This window comes from Apodemus sylvaticus, chromosome 18, assembly GCF_947179515.1.
Source record: "Apodemus sylvaticus chromosome 18, mApoSyl1.1, whole genome shotgun sequence".
NCBI classification, from domain to species: domain Eukaryota; kingdom Metazoa; phylum Chordata; class Mammalia; order Rodentia; family Muridae; genus Apodemus; species Apodemus sylvaticus.
This window is the reverse complement of record NC_067489.1, coordinates 22,957,273-22,976,501: the sequence shown is the minus strand read 5'-3', so window position 1 is coordinate 22,976,501 and position 19,229 is coordinate 22,957,273. Positions and strand designations below refer to the sequence as shown.

At 50.2% G+C, this 19,229-nt stretch overlaps 1 protein-coding gene across 8 annotated transcripts in view; it reads right to left on the bottom strand.

Annotated features, from left to right (window-relative positions):
* The window catches only part of Fgfr1 (fibroblast growth factor receptor 1), a 58,959-nt gene extending 40,246 nt beyond the window's left edge, over positions 1-18,713 (bottom strand). For 7 of the 8 annotated variants that reach the window (XM_052162765.1, XM_052162766.1, XM_052162767.1 and 4 more), the window contains exons 1-2: positions 18,351-18,713; positions 5,459-5,645 (exon numbers count right to left, since the gene is read on the bottom strand). In XM_052162765.1, the coding sequence (XP_052018725.1) occupies positions 5,459-5,549 (91 nt within the window). In that variant the 5' untranslated portion in view covers positions 5,550-5,645; positions 18,351-18,713. Of the gene's footprint in view, positions 1-5,458; positions 5,646-17,994; positions 18,145-18,350 lie in introns of those variants that run through there. The other variant, XM_052162769.1, reaches the window with a different exon arrangement.
* Between the last annotated feature and the right edge of the window lie 516 nt (positions 18,714-19,229).

The following is a 19,229-nucleotide window of genomic DNA, read 5'->3' as shown; positions in this document are numbered from 1 at the left end:
CCTGGCTGGAGTCTTTGTATGGAGCTCTCGCCCTTCCCCCTTCCAACAGCAAGTCCTCTGGACAACCATTTGTTCTTTCTTCCCTGAGAAATTCCTCCTCCTCCTCCCTGACTTTGGGGAGCGGCTGGCAAAGCCAGAGTGGAAAAATCAGTGGAGCTAATGGTGTAGCAATGCGGAGGCCCGAGCCAAGAACACAGCCTTGAGCGGCTAGGCTGCCTGGGCCCGGCCTCGCTGCTGATCCGGACACGTGAGTACCCTCACATTCTCTCACAGGCTGAGGGAGCTGCCCTCCCTCCCCACCCCCCTTCCACTAGCAAGCACCTTTCAGAGACACTGGTACTACCTCCTCCGGGAAGGGATGTACAACAAGGTAGGGAAACCTGGCAACTTAGAACACATCTCAGACTCTTCATGAACCTAACCCCCACCTCCTCACTTGAACAAAAAAAAAAGGGGGGGGGGGAAATGACGTAATTCAACACCTTTTGCTTCATATAATTCCACTTTCATTCTGGGATCCTCTACCGTCCAGTGCAAGTTAGTAACAAACAGGGTCTTTGCACAAGAAATTTTACTGGGGGTGGGGTGCGACGATGGTGTGTTCCCCAGGTGTTCCAGGCCAGCTATGTGACACTACTCCTTAGGCCACAGCAACAGGCTACAGGACTACGGCCTGCCTATCAGTGAAACCCACTGAATACCTAGCCAGGCTCCCAGGCAGCTAGGCTGTAATCCACACCCTCTTGGACCAAAGGCAGCTCAGGAACCCCTCAAGGGGTGGGCGTGGGAGGGCTACCAGGGAGCTACAGCTGAGGCCAGGGCCAGATTTTGGCAGCACCCCCAGCCTTTCCCCATAGGCACAGGTTTCTGCGGAACAAGGACAAAGCCCCGCTTTGTGGTACATAGGCGGCCTCCAGCCAGCAACAGAGCCCTGCAGCTTTTCCATTAAATGTAACCTCTCCTCCCTCACCCGGCCGCCAGACTCCTTCAAATCTGGGTGGGTGGGAGGAGCTGTAAAACCTCAGCCATTAAGTCGCTTATGAGTTGCAGGTTTCTGTGGAAGAAGGAAAGTATTTCAAGGCTGGAAGTCTCACACTCGCTGCTTGATTAGGGTGCTCGGGGAACAGGGACATAGGGGCCACCACTCCCAACTGCAAGTGGCCCCCGCAAAGTTCTGGACAAGCCCCACTCACTGATCCCTCAAGTCCTGTTCTCAGAGACAAATACACGCAAACAGCTTTCCTCAGGCTCAGATCAGCTCCTAAACTTTTGGAAGAGGGTATTCTGCCCCTGGGCCTGTGCCCCAGTTTCATTTTATGCACAAACCCCAAAGCCCGATCTGAAGAAACAAACTTAAGACTCCGCAGTAATATGGCAAACGGGAGAAGGAAGGGGTGGGGTGGGGGAGGAGGCTGGTTTTCCTGGAACCCTTATTAAATCAACTTTGTAAGGCCAGCCAACAACTGCAGGCCTCCTGGGTCCCTCCAGGGCAGGGGCGTTTGTTCGTTCGCAGAGACTGCCAGAATTGTGCTCAGTCAGGGGAGGGGCTGCCATCTCCTCTTCCCCTCCCCTAAAGCCTTCCCAAAGTAAAGTCTGGGATGGTTTGTTTTTAACTTCTGGACCAATCTTTGTCATAGAGAGTATAGTTGGTTTTTGTTTTTTATTTTTAAGACAATAGCAGCATTACTTAACAATCATCATGGCCGGGACTACAGTACACACTGCATGTCTGCGAGGTTCCAAAGTTTACAAGGCACAGAGAGAAATGATTCCTCTGACATCACAGTTACAGTGAGTCTCTGTTCTGTCAAAATCAAACCCCCAGGTGTTGGTATTCTGTCTAAGCTCCACCCCACAGCTACCTGGCAATAGCCAGGTATGCCCTGCCCTAGAGATCTGGCCCACTATAAGAGGGGCTACTTGCCCCTCCTCTCCCACTTTGCTCTCTGCTCTCCCACATACTCTCACCTCTCTGCCCCTTGGGCTCTCCTCCCCCCTTCTTTCCCGTGGTCATGGCCAGCCTGGCCTCCACTCCACTTCTCTCTCTCTCTCTCTCTCTCTCTCTCTCTCCTTTCTCTGCCTTTCTCTACCACTAACTCCCATCCCCTACTCTGAATAAACTCTATTCTATACCATGCCTGTGTGCGTGTGGTCCCTCAGGGGGCAGAGGTGCTTGGACAGGGGCCTGCCTGGGCATCCCCTTCCCCCACACCGCCGTGCCACACTCCCTTAACCACCATACCCCCCTTTTAAGCCCCCACACAGGGTGTGGTGGCATAAGTCTTTAATACCAGCATTAAGAGGCAGAAAGGCAGGTGGATCTCTGAGTTCAAGGCCAACCTGGTCTATACAGTAAGTGCCAGGATAGCCAGGGTTACAGAGTGAGACTTTGTCACAAAGAAAATAGAGAAAGAAACGAAATAATACAGTGACCCACATGGGTATCACAGATGATTAGATTCATATGTCATCATAAGACTTCATTCTTGACAGGAAATCCTAGAACAAACAACGTTCGTATCCGGTGACAGGAAGTGACAGGACGCAGGTCGGACGCAGCAAGAAGCATGGGAAAGGCTTTTGGGATTACAAACTGATCTCTCGACTAGGATGGCAGTAACATGAGGTGTAGCCCTTATAAAAACTCACTAGCTACCTCGCTAAAATTGGCACATTTTTATACTACATAAATTATACTTCAAACAACTGACTTCAGCTCCGACTGCTACACAGCATCTTCCACCCCTCGACTTTCCGGGGAAAACCCTGACTTCGAGGCTAGCCTGGTCTACAGAACAGGCAGGGCTACACAGAGAAACCATGTCTCAAACAAACAAGAAGAAAGAAGCAAATGGTCATAGGTCCCCTGCTTTCAGTCTCCACCGCTGCCTCAACAACCCTCCTCCTCCCCTTAAAATTCCTTCCGTGCGGCCTGGGAGAGGGGGCTGGGGCTAAGAGCACTGGCTCTGTCCGGAAGGACCCAGGTTCAATTCCGAGCACACACAGCAGCTCACACCTGTCTGGAACTTCAGTTCCAGGGACTCTGACACCTTCACACAGGCACACAAAACAACGCATGTAAAAATTGCTTAAAAAAAATAAAGTCGTTTAAAATTTCTTATAAGAGGACCATTTGGCAACTGCCTGCCCGATAGGGCCTGGGACAAGATCTGAACTGTCTGTTTTCCTTCCTTGGGCTGCAAAGGGTTTGTTAGAGGAGAAAAGGTGGACGAGGAAGGAAAGGAGGAAGAGGAGAAGAGAAGAGAAGAGAAGAGAAGAGAAGAGAAGAGAGGAGAGAAGGACAGAAGGGGGAGGGAAGAAGAGTCGAATGTGGCCAGTCCCTCTCTTCGGTCCCACTCCCTGACTGACACTCAATGCGCCCTTCTCACGCCCTTCCTGACAGCAGGGGCAGAGGCAGGAGCAGCTTCACACACTTTCCCGGGGAAGTACTGTGTCTGTATTGTGACATCTGAGCCCTTATTGTTTATTGCTCACATTTTAATGGTTTGTCGCACAAAGCAAACCGACTTACCGAAAACCGGGTTGCGTCCGCATACTTCAAATTTCTCAGCAAGAACCACTTAAATATACCAAGTTCCTTCAGCATGCTGGCTGAATCCAGTTTTTCCAGGTGTTATTCTCCACAGGTATGTACTCGGTGACCTATACCACTATCCATACATCTTAAGCCTATCGACTAAGAATGCCCGTTCTAAACTCCCTCGGAGACCTTAGTACCCTGTAAACACCTGTAATCCAGCACTCAAAAGGCAGTGATAGAAGATCGTGCAACCAGCTAGGGCTACATAGCCAGATCCTATGTCAAAAGATAAGAAGATAAAAGACCCCTACTTTCTTGTCTTTGTTTTTTCCTTTTGAGACAGAATGTATATGGCACTGGCTAGCTATACAGACCAAATTAGCCTGAGACTCAGAGATATGCCTCCAAGTATTGAGATTAAAGGCATGTGGAGCACGGACAGCAGGACAGATGCAGTTCAGCTCTGGGTATGAGACCCCCTAGCATTCTGTTAAAACCTTACTGTGCGGCATAACTACAATCCGCTGATGGCTGGAGAGACGGCTTGGATGTTAAGAGCACTTCTGTTCTTGCACAGGGAAGTGGGGTCCCAGCACCCACAAGGGAGCTCAGAATCATACTTTTGTTGCTTTGCTTTGCTTTGTTTTATTTTATTTTCTCTTGTTTTATTTTATTTTGAGACAGGGTTTCTTTGTGTAGCCTTTGAATGTCCTGGAACTTGCTCTGTAAACCAGGCAGGCCTCAAACTCATAAAGATCCACTGGGCCCTGCTTCCTGAGTGCTGGGATTAAAGGCATTGGTCACCACTGCCTGGCACTCACAGTCATTCTTAACTCCCATTTCCAGAGGACCCACGAATCCTCTTCTGATCTCAGCAGGGACCAAGCGCACACACGCAAGCAAAACACTCATACACATAAAACAACAAAACAAAATAATAAGTTTTAATAAATAAATAGTCTACTTCATATTTACTGTCTCTCCACTGCTTGACGGCAACTATGGACCTATATAGACCTATAGCCCTATAGGTACAGAGGTTCTCTCTTGCCTTGCGCCTCAAGCATGCTCTTGCTCCTGTCTGTCTTTGGTTCTGCTGCTAAACGCAACATGAACGTGTCAATTTCAGCCACCCACCGCACCCTGTTCCTCTCTCAGGTTCACCCACTGACCATCTAACAGGTCCCTGACAGCTCAGAGGACAGCCCTGTACACGTGGCCACCATTGGCCTGTGCATCCCAGGCCATTAACCTACTCTACGCCAGCCTTCTCTGTGACCAGCCACTAACTCCCAAGCCTTTCGACAGCAGAAAGGTCTCAACATTAATCTCTAAGCCCCTCAGAAGCCACCAGGAATCTTCGGAGCAGTAACGACTTCCAGGGACTTAGACCACAGGCCAGTGGGAGCCTCCTAAGGCTCCTGTGCCCCATCCTGCCTCCTGTTCCTTTCCAAGTCCCTTAAACAGGCCCTTTCCAAAGCAAACTATTCATCAGGCCCCCAGGTAAGACCCGGAGGACAAAGTCCAAAAAGACGAGTGCTCGGGGCTGCCCACGCTCATAGAAGATAAGTCACCCGAAGCCGGAGGCCACGGCTCTTCTTACTCTGCCAGCTTTCTCCAAATCTAGAGTCACGGCACTCTTTCATATTTCATCCTCAGAGTTAAAGATCCAGAGAGAAAGCACTCCCCAAGTCCCTCACCCCTGGGTAGCATTTGTCACCAACCTTCCCCGTCCCCACCTCTGATAAAGTTGGTTCTGTATACTTAAGGAAGCCCAAATCAGCCCAGGTATGGGGGCAGGGCCCTTTGCTCCTCCGAGGAGGAAGTCTTTCCAGCTGACCACTTCACCTCCATGACAGTAGCCCACCCCGTTTCCTCAGCTCTGGGGTCCAGCTGACCCTCGGCCTGTAGTCTTACCTTGTTCAGGCAAGGTTGGGGCTGGCCTGGCAGTGCAGAGAGTGGCTGTGACCAGCACAGCCCAGAAGAGGAGGCACCTCCAGCCCCACATCCCAGTTCTGCAGTTAGAGGTTGGTAACAAGGCTCTGCACCTCCATGGATATACTCCGCCGTGAGCGCGAGCGTGATCCGCCTTCGAAAGCTGACTCTGGGGAGAGAAAAATGGCTGAAATAGAAGTTGAGGAGGAGAGGAGTGAGGGGGAACAAAGAAAGCACATCGAGTCCACGGTCAACCTGCCTGGAAGGCTGTGAGACGGCAACGGCTGCTGCTGCTTCTTTAAATTAATTTACTCTTTTATATATTACATCCTGACCCCAGTTCCCCCTCCCCATCCACTCCCGCCCTGTTTCTCTTCAGAAATGTGCAGGCCTCCCAGGGATATCAACCAGACAGGACACATCACTCAATACAATAAGACTAGGCACCTCGGGGCTCGAGAGATGACTCAGCAGTCTTGACTGCTCTTCCAGAGGTCCTGAGTTCAATCCCCAGCAACCACAAGGTGGCTCACAACCATCCGTAATGGGATCCGATGCCCTCTTCTGGTGTGTCTGAAGACAGCCGGTGCGTACTCGTATACACAAAATAATAAATAAATCTTAAACAATAACTAAGAACCTCCTCTCATGTTAAGGCTGGATGAGGCAACCCAGTCGGAGGACAGGGGTCCCCAAAGCAGGCATGAGTGAGAAACAGCCTCCGCCCCCTCTGCTAGGAATCCCACAAAAGCACAGCTACACAACTGTAACACATGCAGAGGGCTCCTGTATGAGAGGAAGAGAAGGGCCTCACGGGAGTCCCAAAGAGCCACACTGTGATCAAGGGTTTGAGAAAAACATTGTGCAGTTTCAGGTCCCTAGCACTTCCCATATGGGTTAATGTAGACACAGCCAAATCCAAAACCCACCACATTCAAGCAGTCGCCCAAAATGTCACCGAAATAGCATCCAGAAACGCCAGTAAGAAAGCTGGGTGTGGAGGGGCACTCCCATAGTCCCAGCACTCAGGAGGCAGAGACAAGAGGATCTCTGAGTTCGAGGCCCACCTGGTCTGCATAGAAAGGTCCGGGACAGCCAGGGATACACAGAGAAACCCAACCTCAACCCCCACCCCACCCCGAAGATGTGAATCTCTTAAGATACAGGCAAGCAACACAGAAGCAACAAGGGTGCATACTGAGACCTCGAAGCCCTTCTGAAGCCTACGGAGGTTAAGACAGAGATGCCAAAGAGGCCCAACCACAGTGTAGGTAGGTTTGCCTTTATCACCCACCCAAGCTCAGGAATTGGATTCATGGTTATACAGCCAAGGGTTGCAGACTGTACCAACCAAGGGCTAAGGCTCGATCAAGCAAGGCCGAGGCTGCAGCTGCAGCTCAGGGTCCCAGAGGTGTCTAGGTCCCGTGAGGGTCTCAAAGCCAAGGCCTTTCTCAACATGAAAACAGTGTGACCTGCCCGCTCCTCAACCCCTGCCAAGCACACGCACTATTTGTAGATGGCTTTTGTAATGTGCAAATTAAAAAAAAACAAACAAAATAATAACAGGAGGAAGGAAGGAAGGAAGGAAGGAAGGAAGGAAGGAAGGAAGGAAGGAAGGAAGGAAGGAAGGAAGGAAGGAAGGAAGGGAGGAACAGAGGGAGGGAGGGAGGGGGGCAGAGAGAGAGAGAGAGATCCTGGTTTAAGTATTGCACAACCATTGTAAGGGACAGGAATCTGCTGACTTCCGAACACGAGACTTCATTCCATCCGGGACAAACCAATCTCTCTGGCAAAGAGTAAATAGAGAGGCAAAGAGTGGGGTCACAAGTCAAGAAACAAGGCGCTCCGGGCTCAGGACCATCCGTTAATGGGCAGGTAACTAAAGGAGAGACGGTGCCTGTTGTTAACCCCAGCATTCTGGCGGTAGGCAGATCTCTTGTGAATAAGGCTAGCCTGGTCTACACAGTGAGTTCCAGGTCAGACAGAAAGAAAGAGGGAGAAAAGGAGGGAAAAGAAGGGGGAAGAAAAAGAAAAAGGAAAAGGAAAAGAGGAAGGGAGAGAGAGAGGAAGAAATAGAAGTTAGGTACTGGTTCACAGCTTCAGATCAGATGGAATATGGAGACCCCATCAACCACCTTTTTTGTTGGTTTGTCTTGCACCAGGGATGGAATCCAGGGCCTTTTATAAGCTAAGCACTGTAGAGCTCCATCCCTGGGTCTCTAGGGTCTTTCTTTTTGCCCCTAAAATGAGAAGAATCACGGAACCCTCCAGTCACACCAGCCTCCCTCCCAGAGAACACACGCTTCACCACCACTTGAAGGCAGAGCAGGACGCTGTGAGGTGGATGCAGCTATCTCTGAGGATGCGGGGTGGTGACACTGACATCTGACAGCAATGAGTGGTGTCGGGCGTCAGGGTGAGGTGGGAAAGGAAGGCCCTCCAGTCACACACAGTCAACAGCCAGTGCAGAGGCTGATGTGAAGGAGCTCACAGAGTCCTAGCCAAAGTCTGTCGATTCTGCATCCCAGTTTGTGATGGTAATGGTTTGGGTATTGTAAATGTTTTCTTGTATGTATTACGGCTGGGGGCGGGGCGGCTATGTCACAGCACACAAAGGTCAAAGGATAACTCGCCGAGTCAGATCTTCCTCTCTACCTTTACATGGGTTATGGGGGGCTGAGCCATCTCACTGGTCCTGTGGTACAATTTAAAACGACTTCTGAGGGTCCTGAGGACAAGATGACAAGTGGTAAGAACTGGCTGGCCACTCTGTACGGGGGTGACCATCTTCTTTCTCTCAGGTGTTTTCTGTCCTTGGTGCTCCAGGAAACCATCCAAGTTATTCAGAGAATCTGCTTCCGGAACATGCCTAATGTGGTGTTTCAGCCCTGCCTCCCCCTGAGCTGGGAAGGGCCCCTCTCTAGCCAGTCAGTCCGGGCAAGCAAAACAAACAAACAAACAAACAAAATTCTTGGCCAGCAGAATATGTGCACACCACTACCACTAGCTGTCTCCAAAGCCTTACTAAAAAAATTTAATAATTTTAAACCAAAAGCAAAGTAATATTTTCCCCCCTCCTCCTTCTTCTTCTTCTTCTTCCTCCTCCTCCTCCTCCTCCCCCCCCTCCTCCTCTTCCTCACTTAGGAAAAGGATTAGAAATGGAAGGAATATTTGTGCTGAATAATCTGTGGAGTCTACACAAGTAAAATACATTAATAACTATAAAACTTCCTTTATTCCCCTGCTCTGCCTCTGGTCTCTGCTAAAAGATAAACTGGGGTGGGGGAGGTGGATCGGGACCCAAGAGCTTAAGTACTTTGCCCAAGGAAATGGAGCTGTCAGTAACACTAGAACTTGATCGCCCTGGTTTTGGGGGACATTAATCAAGGTGGGAGAATACAAATAATTTCGCCACACCTAAATGGGATACAGCTCAGGGGAGAAATCATTGCCCCGCACAAGAGGCCCTGATTTCATCCCCAACACAGGAAATTCAAAAATAAAAACCAGCCCTCCATCCAATGCAGGCAGGCACAGGAGGATTCCCATACAGAGAAAGCAAGAGGATAGATAAGAGAACTCCAAGTTAATGCTGGAAATGTTTCTTTGGTGGGCAGAAAGACCTTTAGAAGCAAATCACTCAGGGTCCTTCAGGACCCAGGGTCAGGCACAGTCTCAAGCCTGAAGATAACTCTAAAGCAACACCTCAGATCCTAAAGACACATCTAATCAGGGGAGATAGGCCTGTTATCCACAAAGTACACTGGGTAACAAAACCCTGAGTCCCACAGTAACCCTGAGTACTAAGTCTTTAGTATCAACAAAGGGTGGGTGGGTGGGAGGAGCTGGTGTCACCCTGAGATGACCAATTAGACTCTGGCAGACCGCAGTTTCCACCTGTCACTCTGCCCCCTGAGACGTCTGCCCACCTACCTCTTCCTAGGCGTGGGCTGGCTACACACACCTCCTTTCATCCCCAGTGATGAATGCTCTTCAGACACCTGAGACTATTCTGAGAGTATTCTGGCACCTTCCCCCTGACTCAGGTCCAAAACAGGTACAAGAGTTCCTCCTGCCTCCCCGTCTTCTACTCTCTAGGCCTCGAATTGCACAACAAAGATGCTAGAGACACCTGGCTTCCTGGTACCAACTCCGGGAATTAAAAAGAATTACCAGGCACACACAAGAGACGGCTCTGCACATCTGCAGAACATGCGGTGACACAAACCACGAACCCAAACGCAATGGGGAGTCCTAGAGACTGGCCCCTTAGCCCTTAGGAATCGCCTCCGTCCCCCACTGCCTGACAGGTGTGACCATAACCAGGTGTACATCGAGGTTTCCCCACAGTGCTACATCTGCTGCCCCATCAGTCCCTGCATTCTCAGCTGAGGCTCCCAGATACCAAAGCCCAACTGCTTAGCCCAAGAGGTCTTCATTGAAGGGTACTGAGATCATATGAGCTCAGTTTTCATGCTCGTGCGAAGGCTAAAATATTTGTCCTGATGACATCGGGTGGTTACAAGGACCAAATGGACAGTGTGAAGGAAACTGAGAGGGTCCCTTTTAAAGAACTTATGCAACAGAAGCTTCAGTGTATCTAGCGGGAAGTCAGGGCCTGGAGCACTCGGCCTTGTACCTCAATCCTAAAGGTATACATAGAGAGTCTATTAACATCAGATCTCTTTGTCTAAAAGAATGCAAAAAACCTAGCTTTTTTCTGGGCCAAGTATCTGTCATGGTCTCTTCTTCCTCCTCATCTTTCTTTCTCTCTCTCTCTCTCTCTCTCTCTCTTTATTTTTTTTAGACAGAGTATCGATGTGTAGTCCTGGCTATCCTGGAACTCACTCTATAGATCTGGCTGCTCTGGAACTCAAGAGATCCTCCTGCCTCTGCCTCCCCTCCCATGTGCTAGGGTAAAAGCTGTGTATCACCACACTCACCTTCTCATCTTCCTCCTAAAGATTCTCTCTCTCTCTCTCTCTCTCTCTCTCTCTCTCTCTCTCTCTCTCTCTCTGTGTATGTGTGTGTGTGTATGTGTGTGTGTGCTGTGACTATGTGCCATATGTGTATGGGTACCCAAGGAGTGAGATTGTCATGTGTGAGTGTGTGTATAGTGTGTGTTATGACTGTGTGTCATATAAATCTGGGTACCCAAGGTATATCCCCTGGTATAAAGTAACAGGAGGTTATGAACCATTTGATGTTGGTCCTGAGAAATGAACCCTGGTCTTCCTGAGGAACAGTGAGCGCTCTTAACTGCTGTGCCATCTCTTCAGCTCCTACATCTTCATCTACCTGTTCTCTAGAGAAGGCAGTCAACAAATAACACGTGCCTTTATTCATGACACTACCCCCGTGGGGCAGTTCCTTACCCTGTGCACTGCTTCCCAGCTGAAGGAGACCTGAACATTTGTCTTTTCACATCACAGGTGGCTACATACACACACGTTCACGTGTGTACACATGGCCAGTACAGTGAAGAGCCTGTTCTCCATAATATTAGGCTAACAGAAGACATAATGGTAAACTCGTATTTAAAAAGAAAATGCACTTTTAAAAGTTATGTGTATAGCCGTTTTAGCTGCTTGTACGTCTGTGCACACCACGTCTGGCCTGAAGAGACCAGAAGAGCGCATCGGATCCCCGCTGAAACTGGGATTACAGATGGTGAGCCACCATGTGGGGGCGCTGGGAACCAAGCCCAGATTCTCTGAAAGGGCAGCCAATGCTCATCACCACGGAGCCATCTCTCCAAACCTCAACCTCCTTGTATTCGGAGCCTCTCCTGGACCACACTTCCCTACAGGACTCGCTTCCTCCCTTCCCACAGGTACTTCCCTCACTCCATTCTCACAGCCCGAACGCTCTAGACCTAGTTGGCAAATCTGGTGGCTCCGGGCCACACTGCAGCTGTTGGGCTATTGAAATATGGTTCCTGCCAACTGGGGTGAATGAGAGTGAAAAACAGAACTCGGTCATTAACATTTAGCAGGAAAAAAAATGTAAAATATCTTAACTATTTTTTTTTTAAATATTGCGACCAAATATAGTGTTTACCTTAGCATGCTGGAAGCTCTCAGTGCAACTGAATTGCTAGCACTTTCAAATCTTTGTATTGACTACATGTAAAAGGATATTTTAGAAATATCAACAATACGCTTTAAAATAAGACCTAATATAAATACAATGTATTCTTAAAATCTAAACAAAAACATTTAAAGTGGATTTCACCTGCTTCTTCTCATATACTTTCAAATGGGGATACTACTGCTCCAAAACTTAAGGAGGCTCCCATTATATTTGGGGGTCTGTGCCAGTGTCCCTCTTGCAATTAGGTCCCCACAATTAGGTCAGGTTAGACCAATGAACCCCATCTCACACAGCTCTGCCTCCACACATCTTCTAGCTCCCCAGCCCATTCCTCAGACTTCCCAATAAATGATCAGCCCCTCTCCCACGGGACACGTTCATGTTCCCCTTTCTTCTCTCCCCAAACATGCTGGCTAGTTTTATGTCAACTTGACACAACCTAGAGTCATTTTTGAAGAGGGAAACCTCAATTGAGAAAAAGGCCCCACCAGAGTGGCTTGATTGATGACAGATGTGGGCGGGCCCAGCTCACTGTGTACAGTGCCACCCCTGGGTGGGAGGTGCTGAGGGTTGGAGAGATGGCTCAGCAGTTAAGAGAAGTGAATACTGCTCTTCCGAAAGTCCTGAGTTCAAATCCCAGCTACCACATGGTGGCTCACAACCATCTGTAATGAGATCTGACGATCTCTGGTATGTCTAAAATCAGCTACAGTGTACTTAATAATAATATTTAATAATAAATAAATCTTTGGGCCGGAGTGAGCAGGGCTGGAGCCAGCAGAGGTCCTAAGTTCAATTCCCAGCAACCACATGATGGCTCACAACCATCTGTACAGTGTATACATAAAATAAATTTAAAAAAATTTTTTTTCTTTTGGTTTTTTGAGACAGGGTTTCTCTGTGTAGCCCTGGCTGTCCTGGAACTCACTCTGTAGACCAGGCTGGCCTCGAACTCAGAAATATAAATCTTAAAAAGAAACAAAGAAAGAGAGAGAGAGAGAGAGAGAGAGAGAGAGAGAGAGAGAGAGCAAGCTGAGCACAGCATGGGGAGCAAGCCAGTTAGCAGCACCCCTCTGTGGCTCTGTCAGTCCCTGGCTCCAGGTTCCTGCCCTGCTTTCCCTCAGCAATGGGCAGTAACCTGGAAGGGTCAGATGAAATAAACTCTTTCCTCCCCAGGTTGCTTTTGGGTGTGGTGGTTCGTCCCAGCAACAGAAGCAGCAGAAACTCTAAGACACCATAGAACCTGTAGGCTTCCATGAAGCAGACTTGCTGCCTATCTGCCCTCAGCCTAGGAGGTGGGGGAATACGCAGGAGATGGGGCATCTAGGTTAAAATGGAGTAAATGGCAAGGGAGACTGAAAAGAATCAAAGCCAGGCCCAGGCCCCTCTTTGTGAACTGTCTGGAACCTTCCATGGTTCAGATCTAGAAGCTGTTTGGATTTCAGAGCATTTGGAGAGGCTTTGCCAGTAAGATCTGAGGGCAAGACCCCAAACCCCTTGGAGTCTGAAACTCTTGGACTGCCAACATGGCATGCGCTTCTGAAGTCCAGGTTCTCAACCTGTATACATTCTTCAAGAAAAAAGAATAGGGGCTGGGTGGGGGAGGGCGGCATGGGGTGGGGGTGGGGAGCCACAGCCAACTCACCACGCTAACTACCCACGATACCAAAAGAGTAATGTTCTAAACATATTGAGGTCCCAGATTTGAGGACTATGGTACAGAAGTTTCACTCCTTTTAGATAAAAATAAGACAATAAGATGTACTAAACAATAGAACTGTCCCCTCACGGTGCTTTAATAAACACTTTTAAACACTAGGGGTAGCTTTGCTCACAAAATTGTAACAAAAGAAACTGCAAATTGTGGAACTGGAGATAACTCAGCTCACCAGTGTAGCTGACAGCCATCATTCAGTTCTGAGTCTCAGCACGAGTTCACACTCATAGGCAGAAACATACAGATACATATAGATAAAAATGAACTAAAAAGAAATGCAGTGCTTGCACATTTTATGAAGAAGTTCAGGTTTATTAAAAATATTTTAAGCATGAGGAATAAAAGAAGGAAATAGGTTTTCGGAAAGACACACCCAAAATTGCTGACATGGATTTCTCTAAAAGACAGCGGCCTAGCCTATTTTGTATCTCTGTTACAAAGTATCCAGATTGGACTGGAGAGATAGCTTAGCTGTTAAGAGCACCACCTGCTCTTCCAGAGGTTCTGAGTTCAATTCCCAGCAACCATATGGTGGCTCACAACCATCTATAATGGGACCAGATAACTTCTGGAGTGTCTGAAGGCAGCTATAGAATAGTTGAATAAAATAAGTAAGTCTTAAAAAAAAAATTAGCCTCAGTTATATAGGAAGTTTCAGGCCAACCAGGGCTATATGAAAATTCATTTCAAATAAACAAACAAATAAATAAAATTAAAAAAAGAAAAAAGACTGGAAAAAAAGCATCTAAATCATTGGCTTGGAGTTTAGCTCAGTAGTAAAACTATTTGCCTAGCAAGTGCAATGCCCTGGGGTCCATCCCCAACACTACTGAAACAAAACAAGTGTGTGTGTGTGTGTTTGCATATGAAAAGTATCTAAATGTGTTTTATATCAAAAAGTGTTTTATATCAAAAAGTGTTTTATATCAAAAAATTAAAGGGTGGGTATCTCAAGCTGCTGCTCTTGAGGGCTATGAAAACCAGACTCAAAAAAACAAACAAGACCAGGGGGATGGCTCAACAGTACCTGCTGCTCTTAAAGATGAACTGGGTCTGGTTCCCAGCAACACCAGGCTGCTCACAACCTCTTATAACTCTACTTTCAGGGGACCCAACACCCTCTTCTAAATGTATCAGGGACCAGAAATGCATGTGGCACACATACATACACGTAGAAAAAACACTCATGTACATAAAATAAATAAATCTAAAAAAACAACAAAAAAAACCCCAAAACAAACAAAAAAACAGTAACAAGAACACGGCAAGTGAAACCATCAGCTTAGCTGCTGAAGACAGAGGAGCAGAGTCCAGTGTTACCGTATTCTTGGAATTCCTTGCCCAGATGAACACTATTTAAATTTCCAGGCTTGGGGGCTGGGGGGTTGGGGCTTCTTCCTGGAGGGTGGTAGTAAGAAAAGAATTCCTATTTAAGGCCAATGCAAACTTGAGGTGGGGAGGGGCCACAATTGGGGGGGGGGGGACAATATCCCACCCCATAGGAGGCATTTAATCCCTCTGGAAACACCAGCACCTTTTCCACACCTGGCCTCCCGGGTGCATGCATTTCCAGAGCTCTAGAGAAGAGGAGAAATGTAAGACAAATTTCCCATGAGGAAACTAAACTCCTCTCAAGTGATGGGAGTGTGGCCTGTTCACAGCAAGACATTAGAGTTAATCCAAACTCCTCTTCCTCCTGTGGCTCAGACCCAGACTATCCAGGGAGGAAACAGGATCCTCCCAGGGGCCACACCAGCTTCAAACTCAGCATGCAGAATGACCTTGAACCGTGGATCCTTATACTCAGACCCAGAGGGTGGGAGGTCATCAAGACAGCAGGTGTCAACAGATTTCCTAGACGCTCTTTAACAGCCATTTTGATCAAAGAGATTACAAAAATTGGAGGCAAAAAAAGGGGTGGGGCTTTGGGGCCAGCAATATAGCTCAGCAGGTAAGGGGGGGGGGATTGTGCCAGTACAGGTGTCTTCAGAGACAGCACATTTCCTGTGAACTGCCTGACAGTGCATGCTGGGAATTGAACCCGGGTCCTCTGGAAGAGCAGCCAGCAAGCACTGTTAACTGCTGAGCCATCTGTCTCTACAGCCAGGGAACCATTTCCTGCAACCTATTCTCTGATCTCCACTGGGGCACTGTGGCACCCACATGGATGAGTAAATAAATATAATTTGAATAATAATAAAAAATAAACGTGAAACAAAAAGGCATTCAGAGAGACACTGGCTGCTAAGCCCCAAGTTCACATGAACAGAGCTTTTAAGAGTCGTGCATGGGAGGATCGCTAACAGTGAAGCCCACAGACTCTCTTGGTCTCCAAGGTTGGTTGGTGTCTTGTCTATGCAATGTTCCATTCAATTTTCTCATCTGGAGTCCACTCTTAAGACAGCTAGCTTGGGTTTAGAGTGTTTATATGCATTCTAATCCTCTCCCGTGAGGAGCCAGCCCGTGATATGTCATGCTCTGCTTCAGTTGCTATTCAAAGGACCCCTACTTAACCTTCCACCATTGCTTCATGGCCAAGGAAAGCAACCCTCTCAAGACTAAACACCACGGAACCAAAAGAAGCAATGACCGAGTTCATCCAACCTCCCATTGTGAAAATACCTCTGAAACTCGTATTGGAAATATACACGTCTCTCCATCCACTGCCCCTCACTGAAAAGCTGACATTCGGCTATGACTAAGAGTAAACGCGACATATTTCAAGTAGCTTGTCACTGATGAAGTGTGTAACTGTCCCGGCTGGAACCAAGCCCCAGACAGCAACTCGGTCCCCTAACACCCAGCACTCCCTGGGGTCAGCTGGGTCCCCAGTGTGTGTCCCAACTGGGGAAATATGTAAACAAGCCATTAGGGAGGGAGGCAAGCCAGTCAGCACAGTTGGCGGGCATTAGTTGATCTGGTTGGCCTTAGGTCACTGAAAGGAAGAGAGGCCGCCCCCGCGTGGGGGTAATTGGCTAGATGGTGGCCGGTCCCAGGGGCCAGCTACTTAGCTTTAAAACAAGCCCCAGAGAGGAAACCCTGAGCCTGGCCAAAGGAGGAAGATGGCCACTTTTCTGCTCAACCATCTCAGGGCAATGAATGGTTCTACAATTTAGATACTATTCCAAAAAAAGCAATGGTCCGGAGGTGCGAGGACCACAGCACATCTGGGAAGGAAACGGTCACCTTAATTACCATGTCTAGAGAAAGTGCGATTTCATTACAGCCTCCAAAACTACCGCCCTAAGAAGGAAACCAGAGAAGTGTTTTCAATTTAAAAGACCGGAGAGGGTGAGAGGCACCGGCCCACTCTACCCACCCAGCAGCTAACTTCGGACCCTTCGGATGCTTTGCTGCCCCCACCCCACCCCCCAAAAAAGAGTGGAAATTCCGTCCCTGGCCCTGTACTCCATTTTATGCTTCTGAGGGCTGCAACCCCAGGAAACTCACTGAATACACAAGGTGCCTCTGGCAGCTACAGCACCAGGTGCCGCACCCTGCTCCCCAAATGGAAGACAGAACCGAACCCTGAGAAGGACTTGGACGCGTGGCTATTGGTGGGCCCGCGGTGTCCAGGAGACACAGACTCTCCAACTATAATTAAAGGGAGAGGCGATCCTTGGTTCTAGGACACGTCAGGGCCGATTTTGGCCCAGACCCACCGACAAAGGCCACCTCTAGTAAGCAAGCGGCTCCCAAGAGGGTCCTGAGATTCTTAAACACCCCTCCCCCAAATCGGCGGCCACCAGCAAGAGAGTGAAGGAATCCAAAAATCACTTGGGATCTCTAACTTTCTTTTCTCTTCCAATCCCAAAGCCCCCTCTCCAGCTCTCAGGAAATGTTAAGGGGTGGTGATGGTGGTGGTGCTAAAGGACTAGTCCAAGAATCTCAGTTTTAATTTAGGAGGGGGAGGGGAGGAAGAGGGATGTTTAATAATGTGGCTGCGGTGTACCCGTGTAGGGTGAAACGGAACCAGATGCGGCAGCTACATCTGGGAAAGGAGGGGTGGGTGGGGGAGGAAAAGCGCCGTCGAAATGCTTTGCAAATGAGTTAATAGCTTTTAGGCCCAGGAAAAGAGAACTCCCTCCTGCGCTCCCAAGGTGTCCAGTTGCCTCACTGAGGGTAAATGTCTATTACAAATCCTATCTATTAAAAAAGAAAAGTCAGTAAGTTCCCCCAAAAATATGGGGTTGTCTTACCACGCCGGAGACACCACCAAGAGGAGGCGAAGGAATCGCGGAGAGGGGGTCTGGGCCAGAGAAGCAACAAGCGGGCAGAGGGCTCCTCACCTCACCGGACAAACTCTCCTGCTTTCCTCCACTTCCCAGCACAATCTAGACCCCGAGGGCCCCCTCCCCTTCTCCAGATCCCTTCAGGAATCCTCTAGGTCTAAGACAAAATAGAACATCACCACCACGAACCCTCAAACGAGGGAACTCTTTGCTAGCTCTCGGCTAAAACCGATTCAGCCATTTGGTGACGACACCTCCTTCAAACCTATTCCAAGACAAGCTAACCAGCCTTCCCCGCCACTTCCTTTCCTCCTCAACCCCCCAACCTGGACCCCAGACTTGCCCGGAGGTGGAAAAACACTTGAAAAGATCCCAGATGTGGGGTGTTGAGCCCAAAGCATTGGCTCAAGAGGACCAAAAGATGATGTGTATACACACACACACATACACACAGAGTCACACTCACACTTACATACCCTCCACCTCCCAGCCCTCTCCCGCCTCCACCCCAGTAGGGAACACACGGCTTCCGCCGCCTTCTCCAGGGCCGGGAGAGTCGGGGTCTGGACTCGGAGCGCAGCCGCCGCCTCGCCAGCTCCGGAGCGCGAGTTGGCGGAAAAGTTGGGCAGCGGGCAGCAGCAGCGGGCCTCGCGCGCGGGGAGGGGGCGCGGGCAGCGACACTGGCCCAGGGAGGAGGGACAGGGGCGCCGGGGAGGGAGCGGAGCCGGGGGGGGGGGGGTCGGAGGAGGGAGGCGCGGGCTGCGACTGGCGAAGCGCGGGGGCCGCTCGGGACGCCCAGCCTGCCGGCTCTGCGGGCGCCAGCGACTCTTACCTCACTTGGCGCTGCGGTCCCGCCTCTGGAGAGCTCGCCGTGGCGCGGCGGGTGTCTGTGTCTTGCGCTCCGGCCGCTCGTTCCCGGGCTCCGTTCAGATCCTGGCGGGGTTTCGAGAGCTCCGCGGCCGAGGCACGATTCCCGGCGGCACTCGGAGCCGGGCGCCTCCAGCCCGGGCGGGAACAATGGAGCCGAAGCTGGTGCCCCGGAGGCGGGGCGGGGGGGAGGGCTCGGGTCCGCCGCCCGGGGTCCCCAGATCGTGCGCCCCCCGCTCTCCAGTACGCGGCGGCGGCGGAGGCGGCGTCTCAGGCTTCTGGCAGCCCGAGTTCCATCACCTCTTCGGGGGCTACGGCTTGCATTGACTGCAGCACGGCTGTGGTGCGCCCCTGGGACCTGAGAAAAGTCCTCGGTCTCCGCTGCTTTTCCAGCTGCGGCGCGCGCTCGCGGCCGGGAAAGGCGAGGTCGCCGCAATGCGCTAAGCACAGTCTCCGTCCAGTCCGGACGTTGCGGCCCCGCTCCCTGCGCAGCCCGGGTCCTCGGCACGCAGTAGCTGCACCGGCGTTCCGGCTCCCGTTCGGCGCCGCCCGCAGCCGAGAGTCCCGCAAAGGTGCCCGCAGGAGCGCTCCGAGCGCTGTGCGCCGGCGAGGCGCGAGGGCTCGCTCTCTCACTCCCACCCGGCGCTAGTCCCACCTCCTCCCCCTCCCCCTGCAGTTGCCTGCTGGGCCTTGTAGTTCTCAAGCCGCAGCCCGGGAGATGCCCGGAGCTAGCAGGACTGCTCTACAGTCTGGTCTGACTTGAGCTTCGCCTGGAGGGCGCCCAAATTTCAGGCTGTGGGTAAATCAGGGATTGGGGGACAAGAGCGGAGGGTGGGGAAGGGCG